General features: G+C 41.4%; 1 protein-coding gene across 1 annotated transcript in view; it reads left to right on the top strand.

Annotated features, from left to right (window-relative positions):
- The window catches only part of FMNL2 (formin like 2), a 323,355-nt gene that overhangs the window by 171,162 nt on the left and 134,668 nt on the right, over positions 1-17,525 (top strand). The window contains exon 2 of the mRNA XM_081095526.1: positions 16,353-16,436. Within this exon, the coding sequence (XP_080951652.1) occupies positions 16,353-16,436 (84 nt within the window). The remainder of the gene's footprint in view (positions 1-16,352; positions 16,437-17,525) is intronic.

Raw genomic sequence — 17,525 nt, 5'->3', positions numbered from 1 at the left:
TGGGTTATTCACTGAATGTGGGCCTCTCTCTTATGCACTAAGGTACTTTCTAATCAGTAGATCTCAAACATTATGTATATAAAGATTTTTCCAGAAATTTGTAAGAGATGTGGATTGTTCTTGTGTCAGTTCTCCCAGGGTGGGGCCTAGGAATATGCATATCTGTGTTACCACTCTGAGGATACTTGGAGAAATGCTGCTGTCTTCACCTACATCTTAGGCCTTAAATGTAGAAAGTACTAATGTATGGGAAAATGCAGGGGTGAAACCAATGAATTAATTTTTTCTTAAAATACCATCACATGTGAAGCATAGTTTTTCAGAAATTGAGGAAAATGTGTGATATTTCCCTCTATTTAGCTTAAATTATTTGTAGTACTTCTGTCCTGGATGTTATAAAAAGTCAGACATTACTGTGCTTTTTTTTTTTAGGAGTTCTGTATTTGATTAAGTCAGAAGATGTTTCCCTCCTTGTTTTTCCCCCTGAAGCATGAGAGGTTTTGAGAGAGAGAAAAAAAATTCTTGCATCTTTCATTTTTAATGAAGAAGAGACAGTATGAAAACTATATAATCACTGAGCTAGTCAGAATAAAGTTTTGATGTACAAGAAGTGTGTTTTTGTCTGAAAAAATAGCAGTTATAATTGCTTTAGGGGAAAGTTGAAGGGTTACAAAAAATTGGTTGAATAAGTGAAAAGATCCAATTGTAGCTATTTTAAAATGAAAAAATGCAAAAAACCTTTGAACAATGAGAATTTAGAAGTCATGAATTGCTTTTCTTATGTTATTTTCTTTAAATAAGTAAAGCCATATTATTACTTGGCTTATTATTATAAACTAGAGTCCTGGTGCATGAATTTGTGCACCAGTGGGGTCCCCTCCTCTTGACCTGTGGGATTGGTCCGAAACCAGCTCTCTGACATCCCCTGAGGGGTCCTGGATTGTGAGAGGGCACAGGCCAGGCCAAGGGACCCCACCAGTGCACGATCAGGGCCAGGGAGGGATGCGGGAGGTTGACCAGCTGGGGAGGGGCCGTGGGAGGGCTCCATGTCAGTACCGATTGGCCGGACCCCAGCAGCAAGCCAACCTACCAGTTGGAGCATCTGCTCCCAGGTAGTCAGTGCACATCATAGCTACTGTTCGACCAGTCAACTGTCTGCCCTTGGTGGTCAGTGCATGTCATAGCAAGCGGTTGAGTGGCCTTAGCCTATCATTAGCATATTACGCTTTGATTGGTTGTACAGATGACTGGATACTTAGCATATTAGGCTTTTATTATATAGGATTAACAACTTACTAAAAGCATACATATGTTGGTGGTGAAACGGCACCATAATGTGAGACTGGTGGAGTTTAGGCCCGATCTTGATTCAGAGACCTCTTAAGTTTATCTTTTGGACTCTTAGCTAAACGTGCCTTTTATTTACAGCACCAGAAATTCTTCCATATGTGTGTATTGGAGACATGCCCAAAGACATTGTTAAAGAAGTTAAGATGCTCCTGTCTTTCACCCACCTCGTTCTTGAGTTTGGTTGTATTGGATTCTAGTACTCAATAGGTGAAGTTTATTGAACCCTTGTTATGTCAGGCACTGAGCGCAATGCAACACTTTGCATGTGTTCACGCATTGAATTTCTAATTTTCATAGCAACCCTTCTGTATAAAGCCTCTTCTATTAAGCTCCTCTGGAAATCCCCTGGAGTAGATAGGGTCCTCCTGTTAAAGGTGAAGAAACCGAAGTTAAAAAAGATTAAGTGACTTGTGAGTGGACCTACAGCAAGTAGTTTTCCTTCTATAAAAAACTCTGAACACCGATCTTTGTTCCCAGCCACAGTCTCTTCTGCGGACACCACACTGCTGTCCATGTGCGTCCTGCCGTAAGTGATACGTGCTTCACGGTGACCCTCACAGGGATGCTCTTCTGTCTTCATTTTCAGATGAAGGCACCAAGTCTCAGAAAGTTAGTTACTTGCCAGAAGCAACTGTGAGTGATTGGAATTTGAGCCCAGGCTTCAGTGATTCCAACCAAGAGGCTTCTCGTTGTCATTTGCAGGGATGGCTGGAAGACATTGCAAAATCCAAAGGTTCACTCAGAGTCACTAGAGAAAGATTAAGTTATGATAATATGGCTTTTGTGTTAACATGTTTTGATAAATCCTATTCATTTTGAAATCATGCATGGTATGCACAGCACCTCTCTATTAAACAGTGCCTCTATTGCCCAAACATGTGGAATACAGAGGATATATTGTACTAACTATTTATAAATATATGTGTAGAAGAGGGGAAGGGGGGATGAATGGACCTATTTGTCAGTGGGCCAGCTGACTAGGATGGAACCCTGTGAAGGAAAGTGCGTGAAGGACTATTTCAGGACTGGGTTTTAAAGATTCATTTAGGAAATAGTCTAAGTACTAGGTAGTTGATTTTTTTTCTAAATTAAATCTTTATTGTTGAAAGTATGACATATGTCCCCTTCACCCCCCCTCCCATTGACCTCTTCTAGCCCACCCCCACCCCCTACCCTAGGCCTCACCACCCTATTGTCTGTGTCCATGGGTTATGCATATATGCGTACAAGTTCTTTGGTTGATCTCTTCCCACCCACCCTCCCACCTCCCCCTTCCCTCTGAGATGCCAGTCTGTACTAGATAGTATTTTTCAATCATCAATTGGAAATTCTCTTATCACATTTCTTTAAAGCTTAACTTCTTTAAATGTCATCAAAACTGAGGCATTTCCCAAATAACTGACATGAAGAACAAAACGATTCAACAACTTCAAAATCTACTCAAGGGGACCACTGGTAACATTCTATTTTTATACTTAGAGTTGAATTTCTCTCTGGAAGAAGATAGATCTCAATCAGAGACATACTGCAAGTTGGCAAACTCTTTGGGTGGAGGTCCCTGGATGCATTGTATTGCATTATTCCTGGGGTCTTCAGGACTTGAACTTGAGGTTTAGTTTGCAGTAGGATAAATTGGTTCTTGTGAGTTGGGTATGGTTTATCTCTCAAGCGAGGAGAGTAGAGCTGTTACTAAATGTAACCACTATAATACTAGTATCTTGGCATTTCCCCAAATCCTTATGGCTCTCTTGGAGATGCATAGCACTGCTTTGTAGAAAACAGAAAAGTTTACATTCAGACCACAGTGAGTGGGTGTACAGAGTTCAGCAGCCAGGGTCCTGTCCCCAGGCCTACTGTGTGGTTTACTCAGCTGAGAAGCACAGGGATTCAATGCAGCCAGATTCCACGCACCTCCCCCTCTTGACCTCTCTCCTGCTTGCGTGCTTTCTCGTGCCTTTTTCTTGCACACAGGCAAGTGTAGCATTTAAAATTGAGTAGTGCACACCCTTGGGGCCTGCTTCCCAGAAATTTGTTGTCTCTAATGGAGTTGTTTGCTTTCCCTGGAAGGTGTTTTGTTCTTATATATCAGCATATGTATACATACACACACACACACACACACACACACACATCTGTTATATCAGTGTGTGTGTGTATATATATATATATACACACTGATATAAATATGTTTATATTTCCCTGGTGCATGCAGTGCAAATGGACTTTCTTCATTTCCAACTGAGACCAGATCACAGACTTAGGTAGCACTTTATGCCTAGAACATAAAGTGTGAGATGTGAAACTATGAATAACACAAATGACATGGATTTCATTTCACATGAACTGTAATACTCTCCTAGACAGAAGAAACCAAATTGAAAACCTACACCTCAAACAAGAGATACCTCTTACCGAGGTGCCTAACGGTTCAAGTTTGTAATATAGGATATAGTCCAGCTGTTTAATACATAGTTTATTATCTAATGTTATAATGGCTTTGCTTTGCGTGTATAAAATCTAGATTAACATCAGAAGGTTTTGGTTTTTCTGGTATTGTGGGAGTTTTTACTTAACTCATGCATGCTTATTACATATGTGTTTTGTGTTTATCCATGTTTAGGTACTGTGGGAGATATGAACGTAGGCCAGAGAAATTTCCCTCTCATTGGAGGAAAAAGCTTATACCTGTGAAATGGTAGAACAACACACATGATCATGTTTGGTCCCCAAAACAAGTGCTACTGGAGATAACACATGGAATAAGCAACTCTAAGCATTTGGTATATGGAAGACACAGGACCTAGCTGGTGGAGGCATAGATTTTGGTGAAGGAGAAGGATGGAGTGGGGACTGTAGGGAGGGGCAGGGCAGGTACAAGCTAGATGAGAAAGTACATTTGGGACCTTTTAAATGTATATATTGATATATATATATGTGTGTGTGTGTGTGTGTGTGTGTGTATATATATATATATATATATATATATATATAGATAGATAGATATAAATATGTTTATATTTACCTTGCAGGATTAAAATATATAAAGAGATGATAGTGAAATATGATATTTCTCTTATGGCCCTAATTATTTGTTTTAAAAAAGATAAAAGATCTTGGGGGGGTATCTTTATTAAAATATAACTTATGTGGCTGAGCAGAATTCAGCACACAATTATTATGCACCACCTGAATGTTAGGCTCTTTGCTAGAGTCTGGGTCTGTAAAGGGGACCTTTTTCCAGGGACATGCAGTGTTGTAAGGACAGAAAGATAAATTGGTAAAATAGAATGCGACCGGTTGTCCCCTCAAAAAGATTTTGAATTTGTTGAATCATTTTGTTTTTAATTTGGTGAATTCCTCTGTTTTTATGACCTTTTAAGAGTTAAGTGCTTTAAAAAAATTTGCTATAAAAATATTTTCTTTGACATTGTGTTTGAATTAACTTGTTGATGGTTCATATTGACCACAAAAATACCAGTGGCATTAATGTAGTGCTTTTTTAAAAACTTTAAAATCAGAAAGATATTTTAATAGTAAATAAGGGCGTTCAAATTATAATGTAAACAAAGGGTTTTGGTGTTTTGTTTTTGCACACGAATTAATTTGAATTAGTTATTTAAGTCTTTGGGTTGGTTATCCAGGTTTTATGTTCTTTCATTCTGTTTTTTTAATAGCTTTTCAAAACTTCACCAATAAATAATTAAGTGTACTTGAAGTAGTGCTTTTAATATGAGGATGGTGTTTTACATGTAGATACAAGTTTCCTCGATGGTCTTTTCCACAACTACCGAGGGGTAAGGACCAGAAAGCTAAGTAGCTGGCTAATGGGGGAGAAAACCCAGAGCTCAACAGTGGAGACTTGTCACCCATCCTGCCTGTCCTGGCTGGGCTTGTCTGTAGAGACACTCCGGGTCTCTTGAAACAGACCAGCGTCCATCAGGACTCACGAACATGTGATGAGACCCAATTTGCACCAGCGTTAGTGCATTCGTGTGGATGGTATAGAATTTTATTTCATAACATGCCTTCCTCATGAGCTGATGGTTTTATTTTTAGATTTTTATCTTTTATTTTTATTAATTAATTTATTTTAGTAATTGAATCTTAGGACATCCTCTAGCCTCCCAAGGTTTTCCATTTCCTACTATAATTACATTAGGTGCTGGCTTTGGTCAATTTGCATGAGCAGCCTATATAGTATGATGGGAATTGTGCCTCTGCTCATTGGCAGTGAGGCCTGGATATGGAGATTTTGGACTTTGGTGTTGTGGAAAGAGGCAAGCCATGTGGGGGAGCCAAACATTGTCAGCCAGAGCACTGGTTTTCTATTGCTCCTGTAACAAATTACCATGAGCTCGGTGGCTTAAGACAGCTCTATTCAATTATCTTAGCATTTTGTAGGGAGGAGTATAGCACTGGCCTTCCTCAGGGGAAGTCCAGGTCTCGGCAGAGCTCTGTCCCTAAAAGCTCCAGGAGAGGTTTCATTTCTTTGCCTTTCAGTGTCTAGAGCAGCAGTTCTCAACCTGTGGGTCGCGACCCCTTTGGCGGTCGAACGACCCTTTCACAGGGGTCGCCTAAGACCATCCTGCAGATCAGATATTTACATTACAATTCTTAACAGTAGCAACATTATAGTTATGAAGTAGCAACGAAAATAATTTTATGGTTGGGTCACAACATGAGGAACTGTATTTAAAGAGCCAGAAGGTTGAGAACCACTGATCTACCCTATCTAATAGACAAACCTGGTAACTGACCGTACCTTCGCTACGCCTCCCATTGGCTAATCAGCGCAATATTCAAATTAACCCAACCAAGATGGCGGCCGGCAGCCATGCAGCTGAAGTGAGCAGGAGGCTTGCTTGCTCCAATGATGGAGGAAGCCAAGGTTCCCTGCCTGCTGCGGCCCGGCTCTGAGCTCCGAAAGGAACAAAGTTTCAATTATAGAAGTTAAACAAACCTCAGATACCTGCTCTCAGCTCCAGTGACGGCAACAAAATTTCAATTATAGAAGGTAAATAAATCCCAGAATAAAAAAAATAAAGAAAAAAAAGGAGAGGCTGGGAGCTTCAGTTGCCGGCCAGCCTGAAAACGGCCCTTAGCCCCTCACCCAGACTGGCCAGGCACCCCAGTGGGGACCCCCACCCTAAAGGGGGTGTGGCCAGCCTGAAAACAGCCATCAGCCCCTCATCCAGGCTGGCCAGGCACCCCAGTGGGGACCCTCACCCTGAAGGGGGTGTGACCAGCTGCAAACAGCCATCAGCCCCTCACCCAGGCTGGCCAGGCACCCAAGCGGGACCCCCACCCTGATCTGGGACACCCTTCAGGGCAAACCAGCTGGCCCCCACCCGTGCACCAGGCCTCTATCCTATATAGTAAAGAGATAATATGCAAACTGACCCTAACAACAGAAAGATTTTGAATGACTGGTCACTATGACACACACTGACCACCAGCGGGCAGACGCTCAATGCAAAAGCTGCCCTCTGGTGGTCAGTGCGCTCCCACATGGGGGAGCTCTGCTCAGCCACAAGCCAGGCTGATGGCTGCCAGTATAGCAGTGGTGGTGGGAGCCTCTCCTGCCTCCTCAGCAGCGATAAGGATGTCTGACTGCAGCTTAGTTTTGCTCCCCGCTGGCAAGTGGACATCCCCCGAGGGCTGCCGGGCTGCCAGAGGGATGTCTGATTGCCAGCTTAGGCCCAAATCCCTTAGGAGCAGGCCTAAGCCAGCAGGTGGTCATCCCCCGAGGGGTCCCAGACTGTGAGAGGGCACAGGCCGGGCTGAAGGACCGCCCCCCCCCCCCGAGTGCACAAATTTTTGTGCACTGGGCCTCTAGTAGATATATAAAGGGCTAAGTGTCTGTCCCTTTGACTGGTAGCTATGACACGCACTGACCACCAGAGGGCAGACGTTCAACACAGGAGCTGCCATGATGCACACTGCCCATTTAAAAATAAACGGCACCATGGACCTGGTGCTGACAAATGAACACTCGGCTTCCCCCAAGTGAGACACAGGTCCCGCCACTACCCTGGAGTGACACCCCACCAAATTGCAGCTGATGCTGCCGAGACCCCATGGCGCAAAATGCGGCCCACAGCCCAGCCCAACCCGGAAACGGTCGCTGTGGGCACCAGATAATGATGTCACGTAGCAACATCTGGCTTCCTCTCCCTAGAGACTAGCCTCCTTGGGAGTTTCTTCAGCCCAGGAACCCGACTTGCTTTATAGCCAGGTGCAAACATTTTACAGCTTAGCCAAATGTCTGTGAAGCGTTTTCCTGTGCCTCATCTCATTTGATCCTCACAGAAGTCCTGGGGTAGGTAGATAGGAGACTCTCAGTAGAATCCTACTTTCTTTTCATTAGCAAGATGCGAATAGCGATATTAAAACATTTCTTCTAACTAATTTCCTTTCAATGTGCACAAATTCATGCACCGGGACACTAGTAAGAGTAATAATATCTAACATGTACTGAGTGCTTGCTGGGTGCAGGACTATGTGTTGACTACTATACATGTGTTAACTGATTTGATTTTCCCAAGTATACATGTATGTGTGTTCAATTACGCATGTGCACATACTCATGGCACATGTAAGTGGGCCTTCTTTCATGATCGTGGAAAAAGAGACACGTTGGTCTGGATTCTTTGTTTTATTACCTATTGTGATAAAAACCAGTTATATGAACATGGACATTGCCTTCAGCTTTTTGAGTCTGTTTAGTCACCTATAAAAGGCAGAAAGGACTAAAATGTCATAAGCTTCTCTTCCAGCTCTGTACTTTTTGATTATTAAAAAGGTATGGAAGAGTCATTTGTGTTTAGTTCAATCCTTAAAGAAAGCCTTCCCAGAAAACAGGCTGTAACTAAAATTGTGAATGGAAGATTAGAGCTCTGTGTCATTCGCACAGCGTCCCCAGAAAGGATAGCTTTCCAGTCAGCTTTTATTTTAAAGATGTAACTCAGTGAGGGAGCAGGCAGATTTCTCCTATTGTGGGCTTCGCTGGCTACAGGAATGATGTTAACGCCCTCAATGATTAAATAAAACTAACAGTGACAATGAAAGGTGACTGTCTGATGATTCGATTTGGGGAACTCTTTGGCTGACTGCCTGAGTCCTGTGCCAGGAAAGAAGATGAATATATTTTAGCAGTATCCTCTTGGCTAGGAGGATATTAAAATTTAGGATGTCAGGTAGTTGCTTGGAACAAGAATATAGATCATGGAAGAAAATGGCTTTGAGGTGAGTTGAACAGAGGGGTGGGTCACGTGTTGAATTTGCAACCACCCTCCTTGCTGCCCTCAGATGTTGCAGTTTTAAAGTGAATACATAGGGGAATTGGTACATTATTCAGAATCAACCTGATGTCCCAGTAATGGTATAAGGGAAAAAATGATAACGTGGGAAGAATTAACAGAGGAGAAAACATTTACCTATTGTGATTTGAGGACCCCAAAGGCTTGCTCTTTTTAGACATTTCCTTGGCTGATGACTTCCCACTGTGTGTCAAGTGATTTTAAAATTCTGTGGGCTGGTGTGCAAGGTCCTGCCTTTCTGACTTGATGTCCTACTCCCCACTTCTTGCCCTCTGGTTTATTGTGTGTAGCTCACAGTCCTCTGCTTTCTACTGTATCCGTGCCTCTGCTCACACTTTTCCTTCATCTAATATAATGAGAATAATAAGATCTAATATGTAGAGTATGTTCCATGTATTTATTTTGTGCTAACTACATGCATGATCCAAGTTTATTTTTCTCAGACTCTATGAGGCAAGTAGAATCATTACCATTAGCATCTTTCTCATCATTATCACCACTGTCATCTCTATTTTACAGGTGAGGAAGCTGACATTTAGTTGAAATAATTTACCCAAGCTTCCACTATTAATGAGTGGGTAGAGGTAGGATTGCACCCAGGTGGCCCAGCTCCAGTGCCCAACTATTAAAAATCATACTGTGCCATTAAATGCTATTCTTTACTGCCTTCCCCACACGTCCAAGCCCAGTCCATAGCAAGTCCTGATTTTCATAAGGAAAAGGGTAGAGGGGTCAGGAGAAGGTCAATGGGAAAAAAAGGAGACATATGTACTACTATTTGTAATACTTTAAACAATAAAATAAAATTTTTAAAAAGTGGCTGTATTGGTTATGTTATGTAATAGGTCCCCTTTGGCATTGGTGTATTTATCTACTTTGCTTCACGGAAGTTATCTCCTGTTTGTATCTGTTTGTTGAATTGAGCTTCTGGCTATCTTTAGATTTGACCACAAAACTTATTTTTGGGTCCTAGTTCATGTTTTTGAAGATGTTGAAGACTATTGTTAAAACACCATTATTTTGCCTGAAAATATCAATAGCTTAAATAGTCCTTTGCGTTTTCACTTTAATCTTGCATGCCAGTGATCATGTCTCTGGTTATTCAGGTAGAATTGTTGGATTGCTTCGCTCATGGACGGGCTATAGTTTAGAAACACTATAGCTTAAGTGTCATGGAAGGAGCGTGATCCTCCAGGCCTCTCTCGAGTCCCGGCTTTGCCATCTGTCTCATGCATGGAAGTTGTGTAGCCTCCTTGTCATTCAGTTTTCTTCTCTGTTAAATGGAGAAGATAATGCCTACTTGTCGGGATTGTAAAGCAGAATAAATGGGATAATATGTGCAGAGAGCCTAAGTGCCCAAGACATATCAGAGCATCAATAAAGCTACATCTTGTTGTTTTGACCCTTAACTTTGATGCTGACCTTCAGTTTTGACATATATGTAGGGGCCTTTTCAACTCTGGGCTATAAGTTCATTTTAGTTTGCTCTTTGATTCAAGTTGTGTGGCCCAAGAACACCAACAATAACTGGTAGATTGGGGTTGGAATTCAGCCAGTCCGATTCAGAGCCCAACTTGTGAGTCCCTGCCCCATGCGGCCTCATTAGATCCCATTCCTTGCTGTGCTGCCCAAGCATCCAGTTGCAACCATCACATTTTCTTGTTTTGTTTTGGGGTTTTTTTTGTAGCAAAAGTCATGGTCCGGGGAGGGAGAAGTGAATTATTGTTTGGGTAGAGTTTCAGTGTGGCAAGATGAAAGAATTCTAGAGATATGTTATACAACACTGTGAATATGGTTAACAGTACAAACTGTACACTTAAACATGGTTAAGGGGGCAAATTTTATATGTGTGTTTTTTGCTACCACAAATTTTAAAAAAGTACTGGCTCTTTTATCATTTAAGGACTAAAAGATTGTCTAAGCTATTTCTCTCATGACAAACTTTTTCCCTGCTTCCACAAGCAACACTGCTTGTAAAGTCTGTGTCCTTTCTTCTTTCTATGCAGGTGATCATGTGATATCACGTAATAGAAGAGTTTCTGTTGTTGAATCTGGTGACTTAATACTTGGAAGTTTTAATGTAGAGATTAGGAGAACAAAGGTGCTATATTACATAAGGTTGTGTTTGGGTACGATTCCCTTTCACTGCTCTGTGTCTGCATCTCACTGTGGGTTTCTCAACCTGAGCCTTGGGGATATCAGGGGAAAAGAAGGAAGTTTTACAAGCTTCCATTCCTCCTGTGTACCCAGGACCAGGGCTAATGTCAGAAAACTGTTCCTAGGAGATGGGTTTATTTGGTTCTCAGTGATTTGAGTACTTTCAATTTGCTCTATGTTGAATATGATAATTAATCTGTAACTATAACTTCAGATGTATAGACTATCATAGACTCTTTTACCACAATTAATTTCTCCCTCAAGGACCCAGAAACTTCATTGTTATTTACCTTCTATTTCCAAAAAGTCCTGAGATGGAAATTACATCTCAAAACAATGTAAAATAGTTTGGTTAAGAATAAAACCAGAATATAGACCATAAATGTAGCTACTACTTTGAGTACATCCATTGTTATAATTGATACCAATTTGAATTTACTGGCAACAAAAACAAAACAAAGTTCAGGTTCCATGGTTTATTATTAGTGACAGAAGAATGCCCAAAACATCATTTTTCTTGAGGGAAATGTTGCTAGAATTGAACTTGAAGATTTCCCCCCATGAATTCATGTTTGGGAGATAATTACTAGTGAGTAATAATATCACTGACTGAGGTTTTCTAAGAAACAAACACTCTTCAGTGTATAGACTTTGTTAATAGCTGAAACATAAATGCTAAGTCAATGGAGATGTTTTTAGACTGCAGAGTAGGACACCTAGTTTGCTTTCCATTTATTCAGCAACCTACACAGTGCCTACTTTTTGCCAAATACTCTGCCAGACTTTGGGGATGAACAGAGAAGTCCTGGAAGTACTACGGTGTTTACTGAGCTGAGTAGGGAATTTGGATGGGTAAACGGATTATTGGGGAACAGTGTCCTAGGTGCTGTAATGGAGGCGTGCACAGTTCCATTGGAGCAGTTGGAGGAAGGCTCTACTGCTAATGACATTTGACTTGATTTTTAAAAAATATATTTTATTGATTTTTTACAGAGAGGAAAGGAGAGGGAGAGTTAGAAACATCGATGAGAGAGAAACATTGATCAGCTGCCTCCTGCACACCCCCTACTGGGGATGTGCCCGCAACCAAGGTACATGCCCTTGACCGGAATCAAACCTGGGACCCTTGAGTCCATAGGCTGACGCTCTATCCACTGAGCCAAACCGGTTAGGGCTTGAGTTGATTCTTAAAAGTCTGCCAGGTTAAAAGGAAGTAAAGGGATAGTCCTTATAGAATGAATGTTCTTAGGTGGTCTCATTTCTTTTAGCTAGGAACTTGTATAATCTAGGCACAGATAATTAACAACCATTAAACTTCTTAACTCAAATAGCAGGTCTTCAGTGGACCTTTAGCTTGTACTTGAGTGCAACAACTTCACGATGAAATTCTCTTCCGGGCCTTCAGAAATTTTGGCACATGGTCAAAGCCCAGTACATAGTGGATGGATTGATGGATGAAAGGACACAGTGAGTCCTACATCATAGATATCACAACATGTAGATGTCACTGTTAGAAAACTTGGAAGCAAATTTATATTTTCAGCCAAATAGGAGAGCAATTTAATTTTGTACAGCAAAGGGACCTAGCGATAGAGCCCATATTTTCCTCAGCAAATAGCGTGGGCTCTTATGAATTACCTGCACAAACATTTAGCTTGGTCTCCAGGGTCCTGCCCTATGCAGCACGAAAGGAATGAATTCCCTCTAACAAAGGTTGAGGGCAGGTATTACCAGCTAATCACAACATCCCTGAACTTTTGCCAGGCCTCTGCGGAGTCTCTGATTTTAAATAGAGCCGCCTCCTCGCCGTCCCTGTGGAATTATTAAGCTGTGCAATGTATGCCTGAACAGTTCAGAGGCTTGACTCGTGGAAGGGGTTATTCTAGATAAATGATTACCAAGTGCAGTATAAGTTTTGGTGTCCTGATGTTGAGCAACTTCTCCCAACAATACCTAGTCATCAGGCCCACAGATTCTTAAGGCTCTTCATTTAGAAGAATACACACACCCTTTTCTTTCAGTCTCCGGAATTATGTGTCCACCTGCTTGACTGTTCTCTTGGATGTCTCCGCTCTCTCAGACATAAACAGGACCATTTATACATCTTACTCTTCACCACCTGCTCCAGATCTGTACCTTCTTTTGCTGTGTGCCGCTCTCACTAAAGGGACCACCGTTTACCTAGTAACTCAAGGAAGGGAGGAGCAAGGTGTTAATTCTTGACATCCTTCCTCAGCCCGCAAATTTAGCCAGTCAGTTTCATGTAATTGTCTGACATCCATCTACCTTTCTTCATTGGATGTGCCATCAGCCATCATCATCCATTTGAACTACTGCCCTGGCCTCCTAACTGGCCCCCCTGCTTCCACTTCCACTGTTTCTGATCAGTTCTCCAAATGGCATCTACAGTCATCTTTGTAAAATGTAACTTGATTATGTCATCTCATGCTTACAAGCCTTCACTGGCTTCCCTTTGCGCTGTAGCTAAATAAAAAGAATTTACCCTGGCCTGCGTGGCTGGGCATGACATAGCCCTGACTTACCTTTCCAACTTTATCTTTTCCCCATTCCTCCTCTTTCCCTTTTTCCAGCTATGGTGACTCTCTTTCAGCTCTGTGATGCGCCAAGCTGTTTCCTGCCTTCGCGTCTTTTCCCTGTTTCCTTTGCCCTGAATGCTGTCACCTGGCTCTCTCCTCATTTTTAGGACTCCTCTTAATTGTTACTTTTTCTTGAGAGGTCTTCCACAGCGCCCAATCCAAAGTTGCCCTTCCATAATCTTGATCAAGACCCATTTGAGTTTAAGAAGATTCATTTGCTTTACCTGCATCTCCTCACCATAACATGATGCTCCAGGGGGACCACATCTGTGTAGTCTCCCACTGTGCCATGTAGCACAGTGCTGTACAGGGTGGTGCTTCATAACATTTTTTGAATTAAAGACTGTTTCATTAAAATAAAAGTAGACCTAGAAAGGAGACTCTTGGCCTTCTCTTTGCAATAATGACGGGGCCTGCATCTGATTCCTGTAGCAGGGTTTGCACGTGGCTTCCATACGAGTGTCGAGTAGAGTCCTAACAGGAAGTCAGTTATTTGCTCTTTTGCCTTGCAAAAGAAAAGAAAAGAAAAAAAAAGCTTGGTGGCATTTTCAGTGTTTGTCTTTGGGAGCCTCACAGACTAAGTTTAGGTCCTGGTTTTGCTCCCGTAAAGCTGTCTAATCTCGAGCAAGTTAACCCAGTTCTCCCAGGTCTGTTTCCTCGTGTATAAAATACGGGAAATTACATCTATCCCATGGGCTTGTTATGAAGATTACATGAGATTGTGTGCAAGGTACCTCATACCATGGTGGGCACCTTGTAGCTCAGCCATTCTTTTTCTTATTCCCTTTATATCACAAGAGATTAATAAGGACTCTGAGAAAACTCATTTAATTTACCTCGTAAACTTACTGTACTTATTTAATGCTAAATCATACCCAGGGGCACTCACATGAGGTCAAAATCAGTTTAAGAGGGAGTAATCCATCTCTAGGGTGCAAATAAACAGTGATGGACTGGTTATATAATGGCCAGTAATGTTGGGCTCCCTCAGGAGGATATTTGTGGAATTCACCTTTGCCTTATTCCAGGAGTTTTTTCTTTTTCAACATTATAATATTAAAATAACAAATAAATACAAATAGGTATTTTTTATTCCAGTTCAAGTAGATGTTCTGTGGAGCTGGGCCATGTGAAAATATTTTTCCCATTTTAGTATTTCTATGGAGAAGCCTTGGCAGGCCCATCAAAAACTCTGGAGTCCAAAGCTCTTCTAATTATGTTGTCATAATTTGGGTGGTGGTAATTTAAAAATTTAATATTCTTAAGACAGCTTATTAAATTTAAATGGACTGGATTCGAATTAGTAAGTGGTGTATGTTTACCACCTACTTAGGCATTCCAATCTGGATGCTTGATTGAGTTTAAGGGAAAATTATTGTGTCATATCTACCAAATTATCCAAGGTTAATTCTTTGTCTCTATGAAGTGAGAATAACTCACTGACCTTTGCCGCTATGAAATGTGTTTCACTGAATGACATGAGACAGCACTGTGGCAGGGGAATTGTTTCTCTATAAGCCAAGTCCTCCAGAGAGCCAGGGGCTGAAGCATTACAAGGTTAAGGCCTAGCCCTGGCCGGGTAGCTCATTTGGTTAGAGTGTCGTCCTGAACACCAAGATTGCTGGTTCAATCCTCGGTCAGAACACATAGGGGAGTCAACCAGTTGAATGCATAAATAAGTGGAAAAACGAATCGGTGTTTCCTTCTCCTCTCTCTTTCTCAAGTCAATAAGTAAAAATTTTAAAAAAGATCTTGTAAAAAAAGGTTCAAGACCTATTTGCTCAAATATTGACACAGGCCAGGAGCTATGTTGTTTATTATGGGATAAGTAGGGTGTTGACACAAGGGGGTAGACGTGACAATTAATAGCTGTGAGGCATTCATTGACTACTTGGCTCAGTTGTGTAGAGTGTGGGGACTTTCGGGAAGCCCGGGGAACAGATGTGAATTCCTTCTGGGACTCTCACTGTGCCATGTTCTGTAGCTGAAGATCTCACCTCAAATCCAAGCCAAGTATCTTGAGAATGTGTGGGATTGGTTATTTGGGACATTAGGCTAATAACAGGTGAATGTACTAGCACTACAGAAGGTGCGCTGTATTGACACATGGGGAGGCTATATGAGTATTGATGTCTAGACATTTAGCTCATGACCAATTTCTCATGGCAAGTTTGACTTCATAAGCTAATATAGCTAAACTGAGAATTGTGGTTGCTAATGTTAACATATGTCCAGCATAATGTTAGCATCTAATCTCAGAGAGATGACAAAATCAACAACATAAAAAAATCTGGGTGCTTCTCCCCTACCCTTACCCCCTCTACCCCCCCAGGCATCTTACCTTGACCTTTCTTTCTTCTAAGCTCCAAGGACTCCTCTTTGGCCTCTGTAAACTGTTTCCTGAGCCCATTTCTTCTACTTTCTAAATAAACTTTCTCTTATATAAAAATTAATTAATTAATTAAAAAACCAAGCTGTTCTTTTACTCATAGGTGTTGTCAAAGGGAGTAAAAGTTGATAGTATCTGTCAGTGGTTCTGGTCATGCATTTTCTTTTGGTGTTTTCTGTTCCGTGTCTAGGGGTTGCAGTGCTTTAAAAATAAATTGGGGCAATATCTTCTCAACAATTCATGACCTTCTGTTGAGAAGAATGGGAGCGCTTTCTGTTGAGTAAATGAGAAATAATGCATTTCCTTTGCTTCAGTGCAGGCTACCTTGATATCCAAGCATAGGACTTCAGGGTCTCCCCCTTCTATTGAACTGATTTGATGTTTAAATGACTTCTTCAGGTGTTTCAGTTTGATGAGATGCTAGAAAAGAAATCATAAAAGAATCACAGTAGTGCTCCTTGATCTGCCTATAAGTTACCCATGCGTAGTCTGTTGTGGAATGTGACATATCTCTTTCCTTTTTTTTTGGTCTTTTTCCAGAATGCTATGAACCTACCTCCTGACAAAGCCAGGTTACTGCGGCAGTATGACAATGAGAAAAAGTGGGAACTGATTTGTGACCAGGTAAGAAACAATGATGCTTTTATCAAGAAGTAATGAAAGAAGAGATTTCCTCCCTAAATATGAGATGCATGGGTTTCTGTTTTGTGACTTGTTGCCTTCCTGTTTAAGATCAAAGGAAAGTTAGAAAATGACTTCTTTTATTCTTGCATGATTTTGATTCTCTCCTTTTAGACTTTTTGTATTAGGTTTTCTGGGCGATCTGGTCTGGTCAGGGGGGCATCCAAATTCAGATGATCTGTTTTTCTATTTATCTCACCGAGCAGTTTATGCTGCTTGAATAAGGCAGGCCCTCTAATTTAGTCGGCTTTTCCATTCATGTACATTGATGCATCTTCATGCAAGAGGGTGAATTGTTTATAAAGAGACTACTTTGGGCTGATAAAAAATTATTTCAGTGTTTAGCAATTCTTTTTATTTTATCATTAACTCATAACAAAATTCACACACTTCAGAAGGATATAAAGTAAAAAGTAGAATTCCCCCTTTTCTTTCTACCCTCATAATTGCACACCTTAGAGACTTTGAAATGTCCTTCCAGTTTCCTTTTATGTTGTTATTTAAAAACAAACAAATATATGAACACACACACACACACACACACACACACACTCTCTTCCTCATCTTGATACATTTGACAGTATATATGTCTCTGCCTTATTCTTTTAGATGTTCTGTAGTAGTCCATTGGCAGTGGTAGTGATTTGAGGGGCACTTTCATCTAGGACTAGGAATAGGCTAGTTGTTTTAAAACGTAGAAGAGTCACTCCCTAAAGGTAGAGGGTAGGCTCTGCCGATTACATATTATCAGCTTTTTTCATTTTGTGCCATGAGTTTCAGAGTGCTCGCATCCCTTATGTCAGGCCGCCCTGAAACTTTCTGGGAGTGCTGTAATTCCTCTGACCAGAGCTCCCTGGGGTCGCTATTGCGGGGTACAATGTTGTCAGGGGAGCAGAGGGGTTTTCTTAAGGGGCTTTCCACGTTTCCTAAGAAGTAGATGCCTGCGGTTCTTAGAGGGTTTCTGCAGCACTCATTGTGTGTTGACCTAAGCCCCTAACTAAAACAGTAATGAAATGACGGTAAGAATCCTCC

Source organism: Myotis nattereri (genome assembly GCF_964212035.1).
Source record: "Myotis nattereri genome assembly, chromosome: 7".
Classification (NCBI taxonomy): domain Eukaryota; kingdom Metazoa; phylum Chordata; class Mammalia; order Chiroptera; family Vespertilionidae; genus Myotis; species Myotis nattereri.
Note: the sequence above shows the minus strand (reverse complement) of the source record. Positions and strands in the feature narration are given on the sequence as shown.